Below are 20509 nucleotides of genomic sequence, written 5' to 3'. Positions count from 1 at the left end.
TGGGACAACCATGAGAGGCTAGTTTTATCTCAAGAAGGTAATGAAGTTCATAGTTACATCATCCCGTAATTTTTTTCGAATCATAAGTAATAAATTTTTGCTAAAAAAATTGAACACTCAAATGATTATTTTTTGTAAATTAGAACAATTATACTTACACTTCCTAATCAATGGTTTATTCAGATAAACTATTCATATTTTACGAAAAATTACACATGTCTACATTATTTATACAAACCACTCATTTTTTAAAAAAAATTACACATACACCTATTTTTTTTACTGTGAAAGGTAATTCTGTAATTACATAAAAAAAATATAAATATTTATTGAATAAAATATAAATCAGAAAGTGTAAATATAATTATCCCATTCAAATTTTCATCGACCCAAAAGCTTCTAAAATATATTTGTGTGGAATCATGTCCCCCTGAAAACAACATTACACATGAATTCATAAAATGTATCATCGATCCATAGAATCACATAATAATGCATATATAATTGAGGACCATGATTCTTCAAATATCTCATTTTTCAAACGTCTATTCCTTGTCGAAATCATAAACGTGAGACACATTTTTCCATTTGTTTTTTGCATCTAAGTGCGTGAATGGTCTCACACGTAGTGATGATTGTTTCATAATAGATTTAAGCTATCACAATTATTATTTGTTGAAATTTAGTATGTTGACATAGCAGCTATCAACATGGTTGTGGGGGAGTCTAGCGGTACTACCACCTCAGGAGCAACTAAATGATATATATTTGTACAACCCGATCTCCTGACTGTTTACGTACCTTGTGATTGGTTGATTGACACTGGAGCTGTGTTGATAAATCTCTCTTTGTGCCTTATCAGGCCATCAGTGGAAGGACAGTAAGCATGGCAAACTTTAATACTACTGAAGTACTTGGAATAGGAAGCGTGGACTTAAAACTTCCCTTAGGGCGCATTATGTCGTTGAAAAGAGTTTATCATGTTCGCTCTTAAAGGGTTCATTTGACTGCATTAAGGAAGGTTGTGCCTGGATGCCTATAAAAAGGCTGGGGTTGCCTCATTTCAAAACACACCAAGAAAAGCTCTCTGATCTCTCTTTTCTCTCATCCTAATCTCAATTTTCTTCTCAAAAAAAATTTAATTGTTTGAGCTTAAATTTCAGACAAAAAGCTTCTGAGTGTTTGATCGAGATGTTTTTTGGTATAGTGCTTAGTTGGTAAAAATTATATGAACTTAATTTCAAAAATCACCATAACTATTCGTATATAATTATTAATAATAAATCCCACCATATAAATATGTCACAATTATACCCAAAAAAAAAAAAAAACCACTAAAATCTCAATTCCTTGCAAGAATAAATTAAGTAGTAGTTTTCTGGTCGATTAAACCTTACTCAGGTGCTAAGATTCAAACCTCATAAAGAATTATATTACAAATTTGAGTTTCATAAATATGTGTTTATATTTTTATTATACTTTTTTACTTCTTTATTTTCTTTGAACTTATTTTTTTATTTAAAATTATCGATCTATTTAATGAATTTTTAAATTTAAATATAGGGTAAATTACAATGACTTCTCCTGAGATTTGATACAATTACGAATAACCCCGCGATGTTTGAAAATTACCAACATCCCCTTGATTTTGACGGCCGTCTAATAATTACCTCAATCCGTTAGTTTCTGTTAGGTTTTCATCTATTTTTTGTGGTGAACTGACCAAAATGCTCTTGTGGACTAAAAACTCTAATTTTATTTTATTTTTTAAATTTTCTGATTTTTTTTATGAACTAAATGGATAATTTTCTTTATATAATTTTCAATTTTTTTCATCCACATCATTCATTTTTTTAAAAATTCTTAAAACAAAAAAATACAACAAGGGCAAATTAATAATTTCATACCTCCATCCACGTTTTACATAATTTCATCAAACATCAGGGGAGTACTTATAATTTTTCAAATAACAAGGGGTATTTGTAACGTCAAATCTCAATGAAAATTATTCTAATTCATCCTTAAATATATTGAATAGTGGAATAAAACGTATCAAATAAAAAATAAACAAAAAAACTAAGTAGTCTTGGGCAATAGCATATCTAACTCTTTTCTCTTGTTTTTTTTTGGAAGAGTAAATTTATTTGGTTCTCACAAATACCTTTCCAAATTCCGAGTGTTGCTTTCTACTTTATGCATTTCAATACTCATATTTCAAGTAAATTACGAAAAGGCCCATTTAGCTTCTAGATTAGATGTCGACACATTTGACACAACACGTATTATCACAAACATATCAATACTATGTGTAGCATGTAAATTAGTGGTGTCATGTAATTCAGATCTCCATCACATATCAATCACCATATTGTTTCTAATAGCCTTGTTTGTATTTGCTTTTACAGATTCTTTTTAAATATTATATATATACTAGTAATTCAGCACATTTAATACGTGTGTAAAATATTTAAAAAAATTAATTTATATATATATGTTTAATTATAATTTTACGTAATTGCAACAAAAATATATAACAGCAACAATTTTTCTCGCTTTCAGTTTTTTTCACTTTAATTTTTTTTAAATGTTGTTGGCCGTTAAAGGAGCAATTTTTTAAATAAAATCATTCGCCAGAATTTTAGGTGGGGAGCTATTGTATTTTCTTTGTCTAAGATAAGGGTCAATATGATATTTTTTAAATTTAAGGGACTAAAATGAAAAACAATAAAGAAAAGAATTCAAACTCCAAGCCAAATTTTCATCTTGAAAGTGATCAAAAGAACTAATCATACGAAATAAAATTTAAAGTCTAGGAATAGTAGCATGAAGAAATAATATGTTTGGGAGTTTATTTTTAAAATAAGATGTTAAAATTTATAAGATGTGTTACATATTAATTGATAAAATAATTAAAATTAATATAATACCATTAGAATCATATAAGTTGTTATTTTATCAATACTAATCTTATTTTTATTTAACTATAATAATTTATTATTAAATGATGAAGTATTTTTTTTCTAATATTAAAAAAAACTAAATAGCAAAGAGAAAATTTAAATTCTAGAGGGGGAGAGAGAGTGGATGTGTGAGAGAGACAGAGTGTGTAAGTATATGAATGAGGATATTTTTATTTTATAATATATTAATTTTATATAGTTTATAAGATCTCATTAAAAAAAAAATTAGGAATGTTAACCTTTTTTTTTAAAGAGCTTATAAAATTCAAAATATTTTATTTTGAGATTTTATAAGCTCTTTAAAAGAAAAAATAACCAAACAAATATTTAGAACTTATAAGTTCTCAAACATCTTATAAGACATTGTGAGAAGCTTAGAAGCTTAGCCAAAACACCCTCTTAATCTTAAACTGAATATGAATTTATCTCACATGATATATGATTTATTTGAGAAATTCTAGCTCAGATTGAATTTGCTCAAATCCAGACCAATAATTATATTTCATTTGTTATATAATTTGCATAATCATAAAAAAAGTTAATTAAATAATAAATATATTATTAATTTGGTTCGATAATCTAATCTTCATAAAATTTGGGCAGATTCTCTCAAATGAGAAATAATCATATAGTCATTAGACGATGTGGTGGATAAAATTAGTTTATTCTTTCTGAATTTGTTTTAAAAGATTAAAAAGAATATTTCATATAGAATATTAGTCCATAAAAATATTTTTTAAAAAAATATAAGATAAAAAACATTTTCATCGATTCACTATAAAAATTAAATGAAAATTTAACGAAATCTAATGAAATGCACTCATTATTATACGATTATCTAAATTAAAAATATTTATTATTTTTTAAATAATAAAAAAGAATTTATAATTATACCAAATATAATGTGGTTGTAATTTTTGCTAAAAATATTTCATGGTAGGAATAGTAGGAGTGGAGGGCGCATCTCTATATAACTGAACTACCTTCTCAGTAAAAAATCTCAATTCTAAGTCCCGCCATTGTCTCCGGTGATCTTCTTCCCCACTACTTCACCACCACAATGCATCATCCTTCTCTTCTCTTCTTCATCCTTCCCTTAATTCTTCCACTCTCCGCCTCATGGCCGCCGTCCCATCAGTCCCACTTCACCAAACACCGCCGAAAGTCCACTGCGCCACCCCAGGAATACGTTGAAGTCACACGCCCCCTCCCCACCGACTCCCTCCCCCCCTCATGCACGCTCCTTATTCTCTCCCACAGCTTCGGCAACACCACCGATCTCCCCCCCACCAACACTACCTACTCTCCTCCACCTGACTGCACCTGGTCCCGTGCCGTCCTCCACCTCTCCGCCTCCGCCAATGGATCCCAGCACGACCGCATGGCCGCCGTATGGCTCTCCGAGGCCGAACTCCTCCGCACGAGCACCCCCGCACCCTCCGCCGACGGTGTGTTATGGAATGTTCGGAAGGACGTCACTAGATACTCCTCCCTCCTCCGACAATCCAACCTCACTCTCTCTGTCATGCTCCAGAACTCCGTCACCGACATTTACACCGGCTTCTACGCAGTCAACCTGACTGTTCTTTACTACAGCATTGCCGGTAATGCTAACACCATTAACGCCGGCAGCCTCCCCATATCTCTGTTCCCGCCAAATCAAAAGCCAACCACCGGGAAATTTCAAAGTGGCCCACCACCGCCAAAGCCGAAAAATCCTTTGAAATTGGATGAAAATCCGGCAGATCAAATCATCCCAATATCCGCAACTGGGGAAGAAGGGTTCTGGTTCAAAATCGAAAGCGGATTGGATGCAGTTCACCAAGGAATTCAAATCCCATTGAACACATACAGAGCTGTGATTGAGGTTTATGTTTCCTTCCACGGGAACGATGAGTTCTGGTACAACAACCCCCCAGACACCTACTTTGAGTCGAATGGCTTGCCCAAAACAGGAAGCAAGGGAGCGTATCGTGAAGTCCTGGTGAAGCTTGACGACGATATAATCGGATCAGTAGTCCCATTCCCAGTGATCTTCGGTGGAGGGATCAATCCTCTGTTCTGGGAGCCTGTGGTGTCAATCGGGGCGTTTGATTTGCCTTCTTATGAATTCGAATTGACCCCATTTCTGGGCTTGTTGCTTGACGGGAAAGTGCACTCTTTCGGGTTCGGAGTGGCTGATGCTCTTTCGTTTTGGCTACTCGACGCGAATTTGCATTTGTGGTTAGATAATGGAGCGGTTAAGGTTCAGGCAGGGGCTATTAAGTTCGAGAGCCCGAGTAGTTGCCTGGAACGTGAGTCCAATTTCCGGCAGCTCGACGGGGAGTTTGAAATCGAAGCGAAAAGGGAGAACGAATTCAAGGGGTGGGTGTACTCATCCGCCGGGAATTTCACCACCTCCGTTTTCACTGAACTGGAGTTCGAGAACAAGGTAAAGTTGAACAAGAACGGAACAGAGAAGGAAGTGGAGCAGGACGTGAAGGAGACGAAGAGAGTGGAGATAAAAGACTACAAGGGGAACGTCGTTTCAACTCTGAGAGTGGAGAGGAAGTACCCTCTGAGAATAAGATCGTCCAGCCTGCCTGGAGCGAGGAGGAACACTTCCTTGGTGACGACGAAGCTGGAACAGGAGGTGAAGGAGCAGGAAGAAGACGGCAACTCCAAGATCAGTTTGGTTAACAGACTGAAGTCGAGCGGGTGGATGTTTGCGCAGGGCGAGGATGTGTTGTCCGGTGCAGCAACCACTTCTCAGAAATACCAATTGCAGGGCAGTGTTTGCTATACTCGTCGGGTTCTGGCCAACAATGGCGTCATCCAGACTGATACAGAGGGATTTCTCTGTCAAACAGCTACTTCTTGATTAATCTCTCTCTCTTCTTGTGTAACATTTGGGCTGTTGTGAGTCGTGTTTTCTGTGGATGTTTTAGTAGTTGTATAAGAGCATGCATATGCTGTCCATGGGAGCTTGCAAGTTTCCAATAAAGCTGTTGGAGTTTTGTTCGCCTGTTCTATTGTAGATCCTATTAATCCTATAGTTGACAAGGAGCTTGAGCTTCTAATGAGTTTGAGCTCTAGCAAGAATTTTAAGTATTTTTGTATTTTAATAACGTATTTAATATTGTAGTAACTTCATATTCAAATTCACAATTTATTAAAATTATTCATTAACTATCTTATATTTTGTTTTAAATAATAATAAAAATATGATATTTTTATTTATATTATCTAATCTCTATATAAAAATAAGTATAATCAATAATTTCATAAATTTTGTTTATTTTAATAATTATTTAATATGATGCATATGAACTTTATATTATATCCTAATATTATTTTATATGATGCATATGTACAATAAAACCTCTATAAATTCATAAATTCTCTAAAATAATAAAATCTTCCGGTCCCGACTTGGGCCTTTGTAAAAAATCATTAAATTCGATAAGATAATAAGATAATAATTTTTCAAAAAATTCCTTTATAAATACTAGGTCCCATTAAAATTTTAAATTAATCATTCATAAATATTACAATTATAAATATTATGGTAATTTGCTAAAATATGAAGTCTGTAATGCTTTACGCATTTGATCATTCATAGATGATTTTGCGATGCCTTTTAGATGAAAAGACATGGTTGGGTGTTATGAATTATTTTATTTTCATATTGAGATTTATATAGTATATGTTTCATTCATCATGCATGAATATATTTAATTGGTTATAATAGTTATTTAAGTGCAACGAATTAATGTAAATATGTATATTTAAGTAATTTCAATGAATTAATACATGCATTTATGAATATAATAGTTAATTGTATACAATGAATTGATATTATACATAAATATATTTAATTAGTTACAAAGAATTGATTGATGCATGAATATAATCAATGAAACATATATGAATTCATTTATTTTTAATACATATGTACTAAATTTGTTGAATTTAAAAAGTTTCTCTTTTAATTAATAAAATATTAATTTATCGATAAAAATTAATATATCTTTAAATTAATAAAATTTCATGGCCCAAGATTATTAATTTATAGGGGTTTTATTGTACTTTTGTACTTTACATAAGGGCCCAAAATGCCCTCAAGAAGCCCAATTTGGAAAAAAAATCCAAGAAATCCTACAGGATGTGACCCAAGAATTGAATCGGACGAAAGAAGCTCAATTGATCCAAATCCGAGAGGTTCTCGATCCAAGAAGGTCTCACAAACCCACAAGAAAATTTAGCGACTTGAAATCCCTAGTCAAAGTCAAAACTCCCACATATGGCGTTCACAAGTGGCCCAGGTGACATCTACATAGGATTTTCGGAGGAAAACCTCGCAATCAAATAAGGACCAACAATCCCTCGAGGACACGTGGCGCATCCAATCAAAAGTAACCTATAAATGCTAAAAGTTTGAATTTCGGCTCGAAAAAGGTGTCTCCAACTAGCTCTGACAATTTGAGAAGACAATCTTATCCCTAAAGATACCTCCATCCAAAGCATACTCCAACCACCCCCTAATAACCCTCTAACGAATTCAAGGGGGATTCCTCAACTGCTAGAGACTCTTCACCGAATTCATAGGGAATTCAACCTTATCTACCCACTTTGAGATCATGCCCCACCAAATTCATAATCTTTTTCAACTAACTTATGGTCGTCTATAAATAGAGAGCTCTTCCAACCGAAAAAAAAAACTTGAGTTTATTTACTACAACTTTCACATTCATGCTACTACTTTAGCTTAAAGAAATATTGTATTTGTACTTAGAGTTTCACTTTGATATCAATTTCTCATTTGTACATAAAAGTCTAACAATAATACTCTCTTCATCACTCACTTACACTATTTTATTCATTACTTTCCACTCTAAGTGGACTCGAGCACTACAATTTTTTCTCGCATCAACTATGATTTGGATGATAAATGCTAAATTAGAAAAAAAATTACATAAAAATTTTTAATTTTACCCGCCGTTAATATTTTTCATATAATAATTTTATACTTCTAAGGAAAAAAATACAAAATGTTAACCTCACTTCATATATATGTATATTACATTTATCCCTTATAAATACAATAATATATAAAGTAATATTAAATGAGGAAGAAATTGAAATTTTATGTAATGGTTTTTGTTAACTCCAGTATTTTCTCTATAGACCTTAAAGGAAAAGGCTTTGGTGTAAATGGAGAATTTTCGAAGGGTGTGTAAATGTAATCTTAAAACTTTTTTAGGAGAAAGTATAATTTTTTATCTTTGAAAGGGTCTAAGTGCAATCAACAAAAAAAATATCATTATAAATTTAAAAACTCTTTAATTTTAAATTCATTAGTCCAAACCAGGCTTTAATTACGGGCACATGAACCACGACCCCTTTTCATTTGTGGACAAAAACTATAGTACAAAAACAAAAATAAATCTTTCCACTTACAAATAAGAAAATTAGAACTAAGATGAGAGAAAACACTACACATTTAAAGTTGTTTGCTGAATTTGACCAACAAAATGCCAAAATGGCCACAGAGAAAAGGGTAAATTTCATTTGAACCCTCCTACTCTACATTGGTGTCACTTTACCCCCCTTTTACTTAAAATTCAATCAATTAACCACTTTCTACTTGTTAATTTGCTCCAATAATCAATTTTTCTTAGTCTCGTTCAAGAAGTTTGGGAAACGCAAATGTTTTTTTAAAATATGAATCACATTATTAAGTTGATATTTCAATAAATTGAGCAATATGGTAATCAATCAATACATCAATGTGACTAAAAATAAGAAAATACACTGCAATAAAGTCTTGTAAAGTGAGAGAAATGCCCAAACGTCTAATGAAATTCAAACACATGATCTCAAACTTATTCATATGATCTCAATTTTAATCACTAGGCCTATATATCATTGGTCGAAAATGCCATCAACGGAAGCTATTCCAGAACTAAATTAGTTTAAAGAAAGAAATAAACATATAATTTCCAACGAACAAAACTTATAACACAAGTTCGAGGTCATGGTTCGAGGCCTACTGGATGTGCCGATATTTGTCTTAGTTTATATGAGTATTTACCTCACTTTATGTGAATTATAATAATTTATTTACAGTCGTAATCGATATATTAGGTGAATCGAAAATTATTATCATTTATTATTTACTATTTTTAGTATATTGATGTATTAATTAAATAAAGAAAAGTGATCATTATTTTCTTTCTAAAAACCTTATAGCCTTGTATACACACATAGCATTTATCAAAGTGTATATCTAGTGAAGCAAATGTCCTAATTCCATTAGTTGCATATGGCTTAACATATGTGAAATTATGTTTTTCAAATCTCTAAAACAAATTTTTTAGACTTGTTTGCCTAATTTTAAATTTAAAAGATTGCAATCATCCCATTCTAATTTTGAACTAATTTTATCAGATACTGATAGATTTTAAATTTTTTTTATATGAAATAATTTAAAATCCGTTATCCAAATTATTTCCTCAAATTTGAATTCATCAATCCAAATATAACCTTATAAACTTCAAATTACCTGGGAAGCCCACCAAAAATGTCCTGATTCCTTTATAAACTTCAAATATATACTCCCCTGCCAAACTGACCTCACAATTTTTGGATTTATGCTTATTTTCCACAAACATTCTCATAATATTTTGGACAGATATCTCAATTGATACTACTTGCCAAATCTCTTCCAATTGAAATAATGTCATCAATTGTTGTCTTATCAACTCCCCCATTGTGATTCTTTTATAAATCCCTCACCATATAAGAGGGCATTTGAGTGAATTTATAAATTTTTTAAAATATTTTACAAGATATTTTAAAATTTGTAAGATGTTATAAAGTGATTGATAAATTACAGCTACATTCTATGATGTTTGACATAACTATTAATACTCTCGCATTGTCTGAAATTATAAATATCTTTTTTAAATGAAAAATAATTATGTGAGCCCTAAACAGTGAGGTAGAAATTACTACTTTACTCTTACTGATTTTAAAAAAAAAAACTAAAAAATTGTAGAAAAAGAAAAAATCTTATGGTGGGTAAAGTAAATAATCCATGGAGCATGCATATTAGTCCAATAAAATACTTTATTTTTTTAAATATATAAAGTTATAATTCTTAATTCATAATAAGTTTTAAAAACTAAGACCCGCCCGGGTCCGGGACGAGTCCTGGGTCTGCTTGAAAGACCCGCCCCGAGACCCGGTAATATATATATATATATATATATATATATTAGTGATGAATGAAGATGTTGTACAATTGTTTGAATTATTTTGCTTGTTTTGTTATGAATAATTTTAATTTTATTTGAGACTTTATTTTGGACTTGAATATTTGAGGAACAATTTTATTTGTTATTGATATGTTTAATTTTTTTATATTGTACAATAAATAAAAAATAAAAATATAGTTGGGTCTACTTACCTGACGGGTTTTCTATTAGGACGGGGCGGGGATTTAAAATAACCAGAGGGGGTGAGTCCCATGTCCTTCCCCGAGTTGGCGGGGCAGGTCCTGGGTCCACCCGAACCCGCCCCGTTGCCACCCCTATTTATAATAGAATTTTGATGAAAACTTAACCGAAACTAACGGAATGGAATTGTTGTTAAATGAATGTTAAAACTAGGGAGCAATTTTCAAATTTTTAAATAATTATGAAGTATTTGTAATCATGTCAAATTTCAAAAGAGATGATTTATCCTAAGCTTTATTAGCAAAATGAGCTTATAAGATCCAAAATAAAATATTAGAATATTATAACTAAACAAAGTAAAGAGTTTCTGACTTATTTTTAAAATATTAATATCAATAGTTTCTTCAAATCAATTATGATTTTGTCATTAGTACTCCATAATATTATTTTACATGAACATTTTAAATATTTTTCAAAAATAAGTTAGAACATCTTATAAGCTCAAAAAAAAGTTTAATTTATAAGATATATAAACTTATAAAATTTTATAAATAAGCTTAAACCTCAATACCTTGCAAGAATGATTTTCTTTTTTTTGTGTTGTTCAAATGCAATAATCCATATCTTTTAAGAACCAAAATTTAAAACCTTTTACCACCACAATTACATTGGATCAATTTTTTGAAAACAATTAGTACTAAATCAATTCATGTATGTCGGGTATGAGCAAGTCACATTCCTAGGCTTGCACCCAAAAAATGGAATAGGGTTAATCACATTGAACTTCAAAATGTTGTTTGATCGTGATCTCGTTCAAAAAAAAAAAAAGACATGTTATATAGTAGGGCTTGTAAACGAGTTTAGATCTGAATATGCGGATCAATATACTTTTGCTACTACAAGTTCACTCTATCCACATTTATATACCTACGCAATTAGTTGATTTCTATGCACATAAATTTATTGCATGCGAATTGTTTTATTTAAATAGTGTTACAGTCGATTATATTGATACCATTTAAAGTTAGATCAAAATACATAGACATTCGATATTTTTTATAAAATTACAAATACGTCCCTTAAAATTATAATTATAATTACAAGTATATTCTCTATTCAAAGCCAAAACTCATACAAATATCCTCTAAAAACCATTACACTAACAGCCCTAAGACCATATTTTAAGCTAATATTTGTAGGGCAGTAGCACAGGCAAGTCATTTTGTCCTTTCAGATATTTCCATTCAAAAAGTTGTTGAAATTTTGCATCTATGGTCCCATATTTCATGCAAAGCTAATAAATGGGCAAAAAAGCCCTAATAATGATACATATTAGGTGGTGATATGTCGGATGGGACACATATTACAACATAGAATGTGTATAAAGTACTGTTACCTGTTTGGACTTACATCTATCTTTGGTAATAATTGATAGATTATTTTAAGAGGGTGTTTATAGAATTAATAATACTAATATTTTATAATTTCAATTTATCTAAATGCTTGTAAATTTTATTTTTAAAATCAGATCTAATATTTTATAAATTCAAAATATGTTGTTAAATAAATTTAGCTAGACAACCTTTAAGGCACACTAAGAAGGGTGTTTGGTTGCACTTATTGAAGATAAAGTGCTTTTAGAGTTTATAAAATATTAGAATTTGAAAATAAAAAATTAAAGTGGAAAAAAAATTAGAGTTTGAATATTTGAAAAAATAATTTAATATTTATATAGTTTTTTGCTTAAATTAATTTAATTCAAGCAGTTTAAAAGTAAAAGTTGTAAAATTCAAGTATTATTTTGCACTTATTTTCAGCAGTAATAAACCAACAAGTGTTTATTTTCAATATTTTGCTAACACTCCACAAGAGGGTATTTGCTAAATTTATTTACGATACCTTATAAGCTCTTACATCTTGTAAGATATTTTTAGGACATATAAATTGTTACATCTTATTTTAAAAATAAATTTTGAAAAATATGAATAAAATAGAGCAAGAAATTTATAAATATTAGTAATAATAAAATTATAATTAATATAATTATTTTTATATAGATAATGTTTAAATAAAGTAAAATAATGTAATATAATTTAAAATATTAGTGAAGATATATATATTAATTATAGTACTTATGATTCGGGACCTATCATTTTAAATACATGGCCACGTGCACTAATGAGTGCAAACCTGCTCTCTATGCAAATATATATATATATATACAAGTAACAATAGGTGCTTCTCAGTCAAAAGCTGAACGTCATAAATCCCGCCTTTCTCTCCGGTCACCAAAATGCATCCTTCTCTTCTCCTCCTCCTCCTCCTCCTCCTCACCTTAATTCCGCCACTCTCCGCCTCACCGCCGTCGCCCCACCACTCCCACCTCACCAAAAACCGCCTCCACCGCTGGAGGTCCACCACTCCACCCGGAGAATACATTGAAGTCACGCGCCCTCTTCCCTCCGACTCCCTCACCCCGTCATGCACGCTCCCTGTCCTCTCCCACAGCTTCGGTAACACCATCAACCTTCCCCCCACCAACACCACCTACTCCCCTCCGTCTAATTGCTCATGGTCCCGCGCTGTCCTCCACCTCTCTGCCTCCTCCAATGGATCCCAGTACGACCGAATCGCCGCCGTCTGGCTCTCTGGTGCTGAGCTCCTTCGCACGAGCACTCCCGAGCCCACCCCTGAAGGGATATTATGGAATGTTCGGAAGGATGTCACTAGATACTCCTCCCTCCTCCGGCAGTCCAACCTCACTCTCTCTGTTATGCTCGAAAACATCGTTAACGACGTTTATACCGGCGTGTATAGGGTCAACCTCACTTTCCTTTACTACGACGTGGCCGGTAATGGTACTACCAATAAAACCAGCAACCTCGCTTTGTCACTGTTTTTATCAAATAGGAAGTCAACCATCAGGAAATTGAAAGATAGCCCACTACCACCGACCTTGAAGAGTTCATTGGACTTGGATGAGAAACCGGCAGATATGATTATCCCTATATCTGCTATTGGAGATGAAGGCTTTTGGTTCAGAATCCAGAGCGAATCGGATGCAGTTTATCAGGGAATTGAAATCCCATTGAACACATACAGAGCAGTGATTGAGGTTTATGTTTCGTTTCACGGGAATGATGAGTTTTGGTACTCGAATCCTCCAGATTCATACATTGAGGTGAATGGGTTGCCCACAGAGAGAGGCCATGGGGCGTATCGCGAAGTTGTGGTGAAGCTTGATGACAATGTAGTTGGATCAGTAGTTCCATTTCCAGTGATCTTCACTGGAGGGATCAATCCTTTGTTCTGGGAGCCTGTGGTTTCAATTGGGGCTTTTGATTTGCCTTCTTATGAAATCGAGTTGACTCCATTTCTAGGCATGTTGCTTGATGGGAAAGTGCATTATTTCGGGCTCGGAGTGGCTGATGCTATTTCGTTTTGGCTAGTCGATGCCAATTTGCATTTATGGTTGGATGATAAAGTGGATAAGGTTCAAGCTGGGCCAATTAAGTATAATTACCCGAGTCGTTGTGTGGAACGCGAGTCTGAGTTCCAACAGCTGGATGGGAAGTTTGAGATTGAGGGGAAGAGAGAAACTGAGTTCTCAGGGTGGGTGAATTCCACTGCTGGTAATTTTACTACCTATCTATGGAGTAAGTTAAAGTTTGAGAACACGATAAAGTTTAAGAAGAACGGAACAGAAAAGGAAGTGAAGCAGAAAGTAAAGGTGACGAATGAAGTGAAGGTGGAGTCTGCTTCGGGGGCCTCAGTTTCAAGTATTACAGTGAAGAGAAAATATCCTCTCAAAATAACAACATCCACGTTAGCTGGATCAGGCAAGGGTACGTACTTGATGATCACAAAGTCGGAACTTTCGCTGGAGGAGGAGAAGCAAGACGGCAACTTGGAGAGCACTTTAGATAACAGTCAGAAATCGAGCGGGTGGATGTTTGTGCAGGACCATGATGTGTTGTCCGGTGCAGCAACTACTTATCAAAGTTACGTTGTCAAGGATAGTTTTGGTTGCTTTAATCGGCAGGTTTTGGCTGAGAATGGCTCCATCAAGAATGACACAAAAAGCTTTCTTTGTGCAAGAGCTTCTTCTTGAATCTATCCTATTGTGTTGAAATGAAATCTTCAGGTTCTCCTTTTTCTTCCTCTCCCAGCATGTGCTTCCACTTTTTGATGTAACATTTTTGGGATTCTATGTGTTATGTGTGAATATTTTGGATGATTGAATAATATTTCTACAAGTGGTTGTACATTTTAATGGAGCTTGAAAGTTTCTAATAAAAGTTGGCTCAAGGTAGAGTTGAGTTTCTTTTCTTTTCTGTGCCATTTTCCTTCAAATTCTCAATTCCGAACTCTTAGTTGTTTGCTCAGTATAACCTAACAAACAGAGATAGAAATAAAATAGTTCTTGAGGAACTTTTGGCATGGAATACTTGCCTTCTGCTAGAAGATCCAAGTACCCTGCTTTTTCCAGATGATGATAGCAACTGGCAGATATGATATTCACGGCAAGGCAATTGAAACTAACAATATACTGGTATTATATTTTCCAAAAATCCCCACTTCAACTGTAAACAATGTGAAAAATATCGTACAATTGATGAAACAAAATTAAGGTGAAGCTGCTTATACATGGTAAAATGTAAGAGATCTTGACACTCTACTTTTCTGCATCTGGCCGCCAAAAGTCTTTCGTGCCAACAAGAAACTGTTCTTGATGTACTTTTGTGGACCAATGAAGAGATTTTAGAATTGGTGTGATCTTGGAAATAGATTCGATTGTGTCTTGAACTAGCAGATATCCACCTGGTCTTAATATGCGATCCATCTCTGCTGCTACTGATATTATATCACATCTGAGAAAAGAAGTGCACAACCACCTCAGCTATAGTTTCTAGAATTAGAGATCAGGAATTATTACTACACAATCATCTTCCATAGAGATTTTTCAGGAATATTATAATTTGACAAAACTGTGAAAGCATGTACCAAAAGGAGCTTCATGGGTACCTCATAGACAAGTTTCTGAGCAGGAAACTGGAATGCAGAAGATCATATGTTCGAGGGTAGGTGTTAAAAGATTCACACCAGTCGTGGTAAGTTCCAATCAGGCCTCTATCGAAAATGGCAGATAAAGTATCCGGTTTGTGAATTGGAACGACGTTCATCACCCATAGTGGTTGGCTTATGAGTGCAGCAGCAAAACTGTAACCAGCAAGGAAAAGGAAACCAAATGATAAACCAAGAACAGCACCAAAACGACAATATGAAAAGGCCTATTTACCTTCCATAGCCAGCATTCATATCCATCACATTCCTCACACTTGACCAATTTATACCAAGACCTCCGAGATAAACTTCTGAGACAAGTGCAGACCAGTGTCTGGTATCCCCTTTGAAGGTTTCTTCAGCATCTGGTACTGCTGATAGGCTTTGAGGTGTATTGATGAGCCTTTCAGGCCAGGGTGAGGGCCATTTGTCTGAGTCAACTGGAAGTGGCACAAGGCAACTGTCGAGAGGCGCATACCTATATATATATGCAAGGATACATATGATAAGGGGTCATTGTTAAGGTAGCTATGATGGAGATCATGATCATCAAATTTTGGCATACAATACCATGAATTATTTCGCCTGTTGCCCCAATTGCAAAGTGGTGGATTATTCTCTTTGCGATTCTGATAGCAGGAAGATGACATGGGTTTTTGGTATATAACAAGACCAATTTGGGAAGAATCAAAGAAAGTCTTTGTCACTACCTTCCAGCAAATTGCTTCTGTCAGAGTTACCATAGCTGCAAGAAAGAAAGATTCAATGTCAACAAACACATGTCAACCGTACACAAAATATGACTCGTTCGCAATTTGCTACAAGAACAGAAGCTCAAGTAATGACCACAATATTATTGATGCTAATTCTTAAATCAATCTAAAGGAAATACCCAATATTCTTATTGTTTTGCTTAAATTTTAACGAAAACCCGTCACAGAAATTGTTTCTGAGAAAAGTAATGAGGAAGTGTACTGGACCACGAACATTTCCAGACATTTTGATCTCTTTCATCACTTTTATAGACTGGTGTGGCTGACCATATAAAATATCCTCCAGGCCTAAGAATTCTGTTCAGTTCCATCAATGGTTTTCCACCTGCAATTTCCAATTATTACCCATGTTACAAACTTTTAGCAAAATATAGAACTCAAGTTATAGAAAGCGATTGCTACCATCTGCATCCCAGTGAACTCGGCACCGTGCGCAGTGAATCAAATCATAAGAATTATCAGGGAACGTCAGCTTTTGTGTTCCGATGACGGAGAGCATAGCAGGAATTCCTCGTTCCAGAGCAAATTGTATTTGAGCCTCATGTTCATCCTTTGGGGCAAAAGACACAGTAATGACATTTCTGTCCAGCAAAGCACCACCAAAGCTAGCAACGCCACAGCCAACATCTAAAATTACCCTTGTTTTCTTCCCCCACTCAATCACTGGCAAAGTCTGGAAAGGAGAAGAAAAGAAACGGATCTTGGTCAGGCTAAAAAACATGAATCGATACCAGATCCACATCAAAAGTCATAAAAGGGAACTAAGTTAACCACAAAAGGGTAGTAAGCAACAAATCCCTGCTCAATGCGATAGACTAATCAATACGCCCCAGCAACTCTGACCAAGTTCAAGCACACTTGAAGCACAATATCACAATATATCTAAAACATAACAGAATAGATGCTAGTTCCATATCACCAAAGAGAGAGGTGATTAATTGTTCTCATCAGCCATGAAAAAACTGACCAAAAAACATTGCTAGTCCTTGCTCAAGCAATTATGTAATACAAAGATGGAGAAGGTGGATAGCAAAACATGCATTCCATGTACCTTTAACAATTACAATTCGTAAACAATAATTAACATTAGTAGAGTAAATCTACAATTTTCTGAAGCTTTATGCAGATTAATCTAAAATCTTAGAGATGCCAATTGTTTTGTATCTAAAATCTCTTCAAATACAACCTCGGAAGGCCAAATCCATGTAATAAAGTGCAACACACATCAATCTTTATACACGCAATTATAATATAAGCCATGGCCAATGGGCAGGAGTGTGCACATCTCATGGTGTTGATGTCAAATAGCTATCCAATGCTTCATTTGCATCAGATGATTATGCTAATTAGCCCTGCTTGCTTCAATGTCTTTGTCTTTCTGGACTCATAAGAGGTAGGAGTAAGTACGAGTGGTCACATAGCTATTTCATATAGAAAGTCAAGTACAAATCCGTGAAATCAGATCGGGAAGTGGCTGTTGTCTAAGATGTCTTTCGTTTTTTATTGTCTTTGTTCTGCTTTCAGCTGGAAAGAGAGCCTCTGTTCTATGTGTCAGGACTGGTCATGAGGCTCTAGTGCTACCTACTGTGCTTTCCGACTCCCGAGACCCTGACTTTGCCTTTCAATTTGTCGGGTAAAAGATGACATTTGACGCTTGCTAATTCCTTCACACCAATATCCCAAGAGCTAATACAAGAAGATTTTACTAAGTCTTCCAATTGTTAGCAACTACACTTGCATGTCCCTCACACCAGTTGTTAAGACAAACAACATAATAAGCAATAGAGGTTACTTCAAATAAGTAATTTGGTTGAGCGTACAGCATGGAAGTAAACAAGGCATTGCAGTTAAGACTATGTGGGACTACCTTTTCAATAGACTCAATATATTGATTGACTCCATTCTTGAATTGTGTGCCACCGCCAGGAAAAACAAAGTAATCATCTGATTTAACCACCCAATGCTGGTCCTTCTTGTATTCAGTAAGCTTAGGATGGGGAACATTGTTGTACCATATCTGCGAACCATGCGAACCAAATAAGTGAAAAAGGATCCACTGTAGATCTTACAGCAGAGCAGTCACAATAAGTGTTGTAACAGCGGACAATTAACAAAGTATCCACCACACATTTCCACCATAGATGTTATAGTAGAGCAGCCACCATAGATGTAGTAACAAAGGACCGATTAACTAAGTATCCACCACATTTGGCATAGTGAAACTTACTTCAGAAAATTTGCTTTCAAGTTTTAGTGAAAAACAAACACAACCAGCAAGGTATGTGATGTAACCACAACAACTTAAAAGAAAAGAAACTATTGTGTTCAAGTAATAATATTGTCATTTTCATAAGTTAATCTCAAAGTTAACCCAATCTTATCCTGAGAATTTTCAACTCACCCACACGAAATCTTTAAAACAAGAACATTTATTGCAGATATATTACAATGAGTTGAAGTATTCTTCACAAACACGAGTAAAATTAAGTTAACTTGCTCCATCCCATAATAACACCATCATGTTTGGCAACTACAACTTATCCCGAACATCAAGTGCAGCAGCTCAAGAGCTAAATCCAAGAAACTAGACAAGAAGCTCCCCGGATACGACAAAAACCAACCATAGAAACCCAAACTAAATAAGTACATAAATCTTACCACCAAAGAATGAATGATCTCACCATGTCCCTGCTCTTAGGCCACGGAACCGGAATTTTGTACCCTTTAGGCAAAGGAACCAAACACTTGGGACTCGGGTCGGGGCAATGCCTCTCCCTGTGCTCCATATGCCTGCGCGAAGGCAACGCTTTTATCACATTCCAATTATCCAAACACGGTATATAATCCACCGCCCCTGATCCCTTGCACAGCTCCCACTCCACATCCACCACCTGATCGCCATCGTCAACAGCAGCAGCGTTATCTACACTTGCACCCGTATTAGTATTAGAATCAGAACTGATATTACCATTTCTCAAGTCATTATTCAGCGAAATGGTGCTACTGTTTGAAGGGCTGGAAATGGGAGGAGTCTTGGGGTTGGAGGGAAAAGGGTTGGATTTAGCGAGATCGGCAGCGATGGCGGCGGGTGTCTGCGAGTTGGAGATGAGGCGGAGAGTGACGAATATTAGTAAGATAAAGAAGGCGAATATGAATGGGTACTTTCTTTCTTGCAAGAGGCTGTGTGCTGATACCGCCATTTTCAATCAGTTATCGGAGATCAGATTCTTGTTTGGGATCTTGATCTTGCCGACATTACTGTGTGGACTGGAGGTAAGAGAGAAGGGAGCTCCGCGTGGGTGAAAGATAGAGGTAAATGTAAAGGAGCAATGGAGGAGAGGAGAGAGGAGGAAACCAGTAAAGGCGAGAGATTTCGAATTGAAATGTGGTTGATTGTTGAGGAAAAGGACAAACTTTCAAGAGGGGGGGTAGGACTTGTTTGTTTAATCATTCATGATATGATACATGGAGTTAGCATAATATTAATACATCTTTTTTTCTTAGAAGTGTAAAATTATTAAATGTAAATGTTTAATAAGGGATAAAATTAAAAGTTATGTAATCTTTTCGATAACGTTGGTTTTTTTTTTTTTTCAAACCCTAATTATAATTTCAAAACTTTTTTGAGTAAATCTATAATTTCACATTTTAAGAGGGGATATAAGTGTAATTAATCTTATTTTATATTTTTATTACTAATAAATGATAAATGTATTACGTATGTGATGCTTATGGGATCTAGTAACATCATATTGGTTATGGATGAAATCTTAAAAGAGAATAATTAACTTGCAAAGTAAGGGTTAGCACTTAAATATTTATGCCAGTAATTGCTTAATTGAAGGAGTAATTGAAATAACTTGAAATAATGCAAGAACAATAGTGTAATAATCGAAGTGAATTGACAATCACTAATATGAGTTTCCCCTATGGCTGCAAAATTATCTTTATTTATAAGTCGATTTGGAGTAAAGTTGAAAAGTGGTTGCAACATATACTGTTTGCAGTGTAAATTAAAAATTTATATACTTTTGCTAATATCGGTATTTTTCGTCTGAACCTAACATAAGGAGCCAGGTGTAAAGAGAGTTTCAAAAAGGATGTAAGTATAATTATGAAATTTTTTGGAGGAATGTATAATTCATATTTGAAAGTGTAATTAACCTTATAATCTAAAATTAACTAAACTAAGTTCATTAAAAGATAAGATTTAAGTAGAAATAAGGTGAAAAGAGAGTGTGTATGTGTGTGATATAAAATTTCTAATTTGAAT

At 34.2% G+C, this 20509-nt stretch overlaps 3 protein-coding genes across 3 annotated transcripts; 2 read left to right on the top strand and 1 right to left on the bottom strand.

Moving 5' to 3' along the window:
* The first annotated feature begins 3944 nt into the window (after positions 1–3944).
* On the top strand, positions 3945–6047 carry LOC105160973 (peptide-N4-(N-acetyl-beta-glucosaminyl)asparagine amidase A). Its single transcript, XM_011078520.3, has one exon. It carries the CDS (start codon positions 4021–4023, stop codon positions 5818–5820), a length of 1800 nt encoding a protein of 599 aa, XP_011076822.1. The 5' UTR covers positions 3945–4020; the 3' UTR covers positions 5821–6047.
* A 6585-nt stretch (positions 6048–12632) lies between these two features.
* On the top strand, positions 12633–14728 carry LOC105160860 (peptide-N4-(N-acetyl-beta-glucosaminyl)asparagine amidase A). The gene has a single exon (XM_011078358.3). The coding sequence runs from the start codon at positions 12693–12695 to the stop codon at positions 14508–14510; it is 1818 nt and encodes a 605-aa protein (XP_011076660.1). The 5' UTR covers positions 12633–12692; the 3' UTR covers positions 14511–14728.
* A 203-nt stretch (positions 14729–14931) lies between these two features.
* LOC105160859 (S-adenosyl-L-methionine-dependent methyltransferases superfamily protein) lies at positions 14932–19639 on the bottom strand. The gene is made up of 8 exons (XM_011078357.3): positions 18918–19639; positions 18104–18253; positions 16639–16909; positions 16451–16561; positions 16034–16208; positions 15699–15941; positions 15425–15619; positions 14932–15270 (listed from the first exon to the last, which is right to left on the bottom strand). Exons 1-8 carry the CDS (start codon positions 19434–19436, stop codon positions 15075–15077), a joined length of 1860 nt encoding a protein of 619 aa, XP_011076659.1. The 5' UTR covers positions 19437–19639; the 3' UTR covers positions 14932–15074.
* Positions 19640–20509: the final 870 nt, after the last annotated feature.

Source organism: Sesamum indicum, linkage group LG4 (genome assembly GCF_026168435.1).
Source record: "Sesamum indicum cultivar Baizhima isolate 11 linkage group LG4, ASM2616843v1, whole genome shotgun sequence".
Taxonomy (NCBI): Eukaryota; Viridiplantae; Streptophyta; class Magnoliopsida; order Lamiales; family Pedaliaceae; genus Sesamum; species Sesamum indicum.
The sequence above is the reverse complement of the archived record's forward strand: the minus strand, read 5'-3'. Positions and strand labels throughout refer to the sequence as shown.

What these genes read in the sequence shown, in the direction of transcription:
- LOC105160973 (XM_011078520.3), top strand. Translation starts at nt 4,021, where the DNA reads ATGCATCATCCTTCTCTTCTCTTCTTCATCCTTCCCTTAATTCTTCCA.
- LOC105160860 (XM_011078358.3), top strand. Translation starts at nt 12,693, where the DNA reads ATGCATCCTTCTCTTCTCCTCCTCCTCCTCCTCCTCCTCACCTTAATT.
- LOC105160859 (XM_011078357.3), bottom strand. Translation starts at nt 19,436, where the DNA reads ATGGCGGTATCAGCACACAGCCTCTTGCAAGAAAGAAAGTACCCATTC. An exon ending in GGCCTAAGAGCAGGGACATG is followed by an intron (nt 18,254 to 18,917) that starts GTGAGATCATTC and finishes CATGGTTCGCAG; the next exon opens with ATATGGTACAACAATGTTCC. An exon ending in ATGAATGCTGGCTATGGAAG is followed by an intron (nt 15,620 to 15,698) that starts GTAAATAGGCCT and finishes TGCTGGTTACAG; the next exon opens with TTTTGCTGCTGCACTCATAA.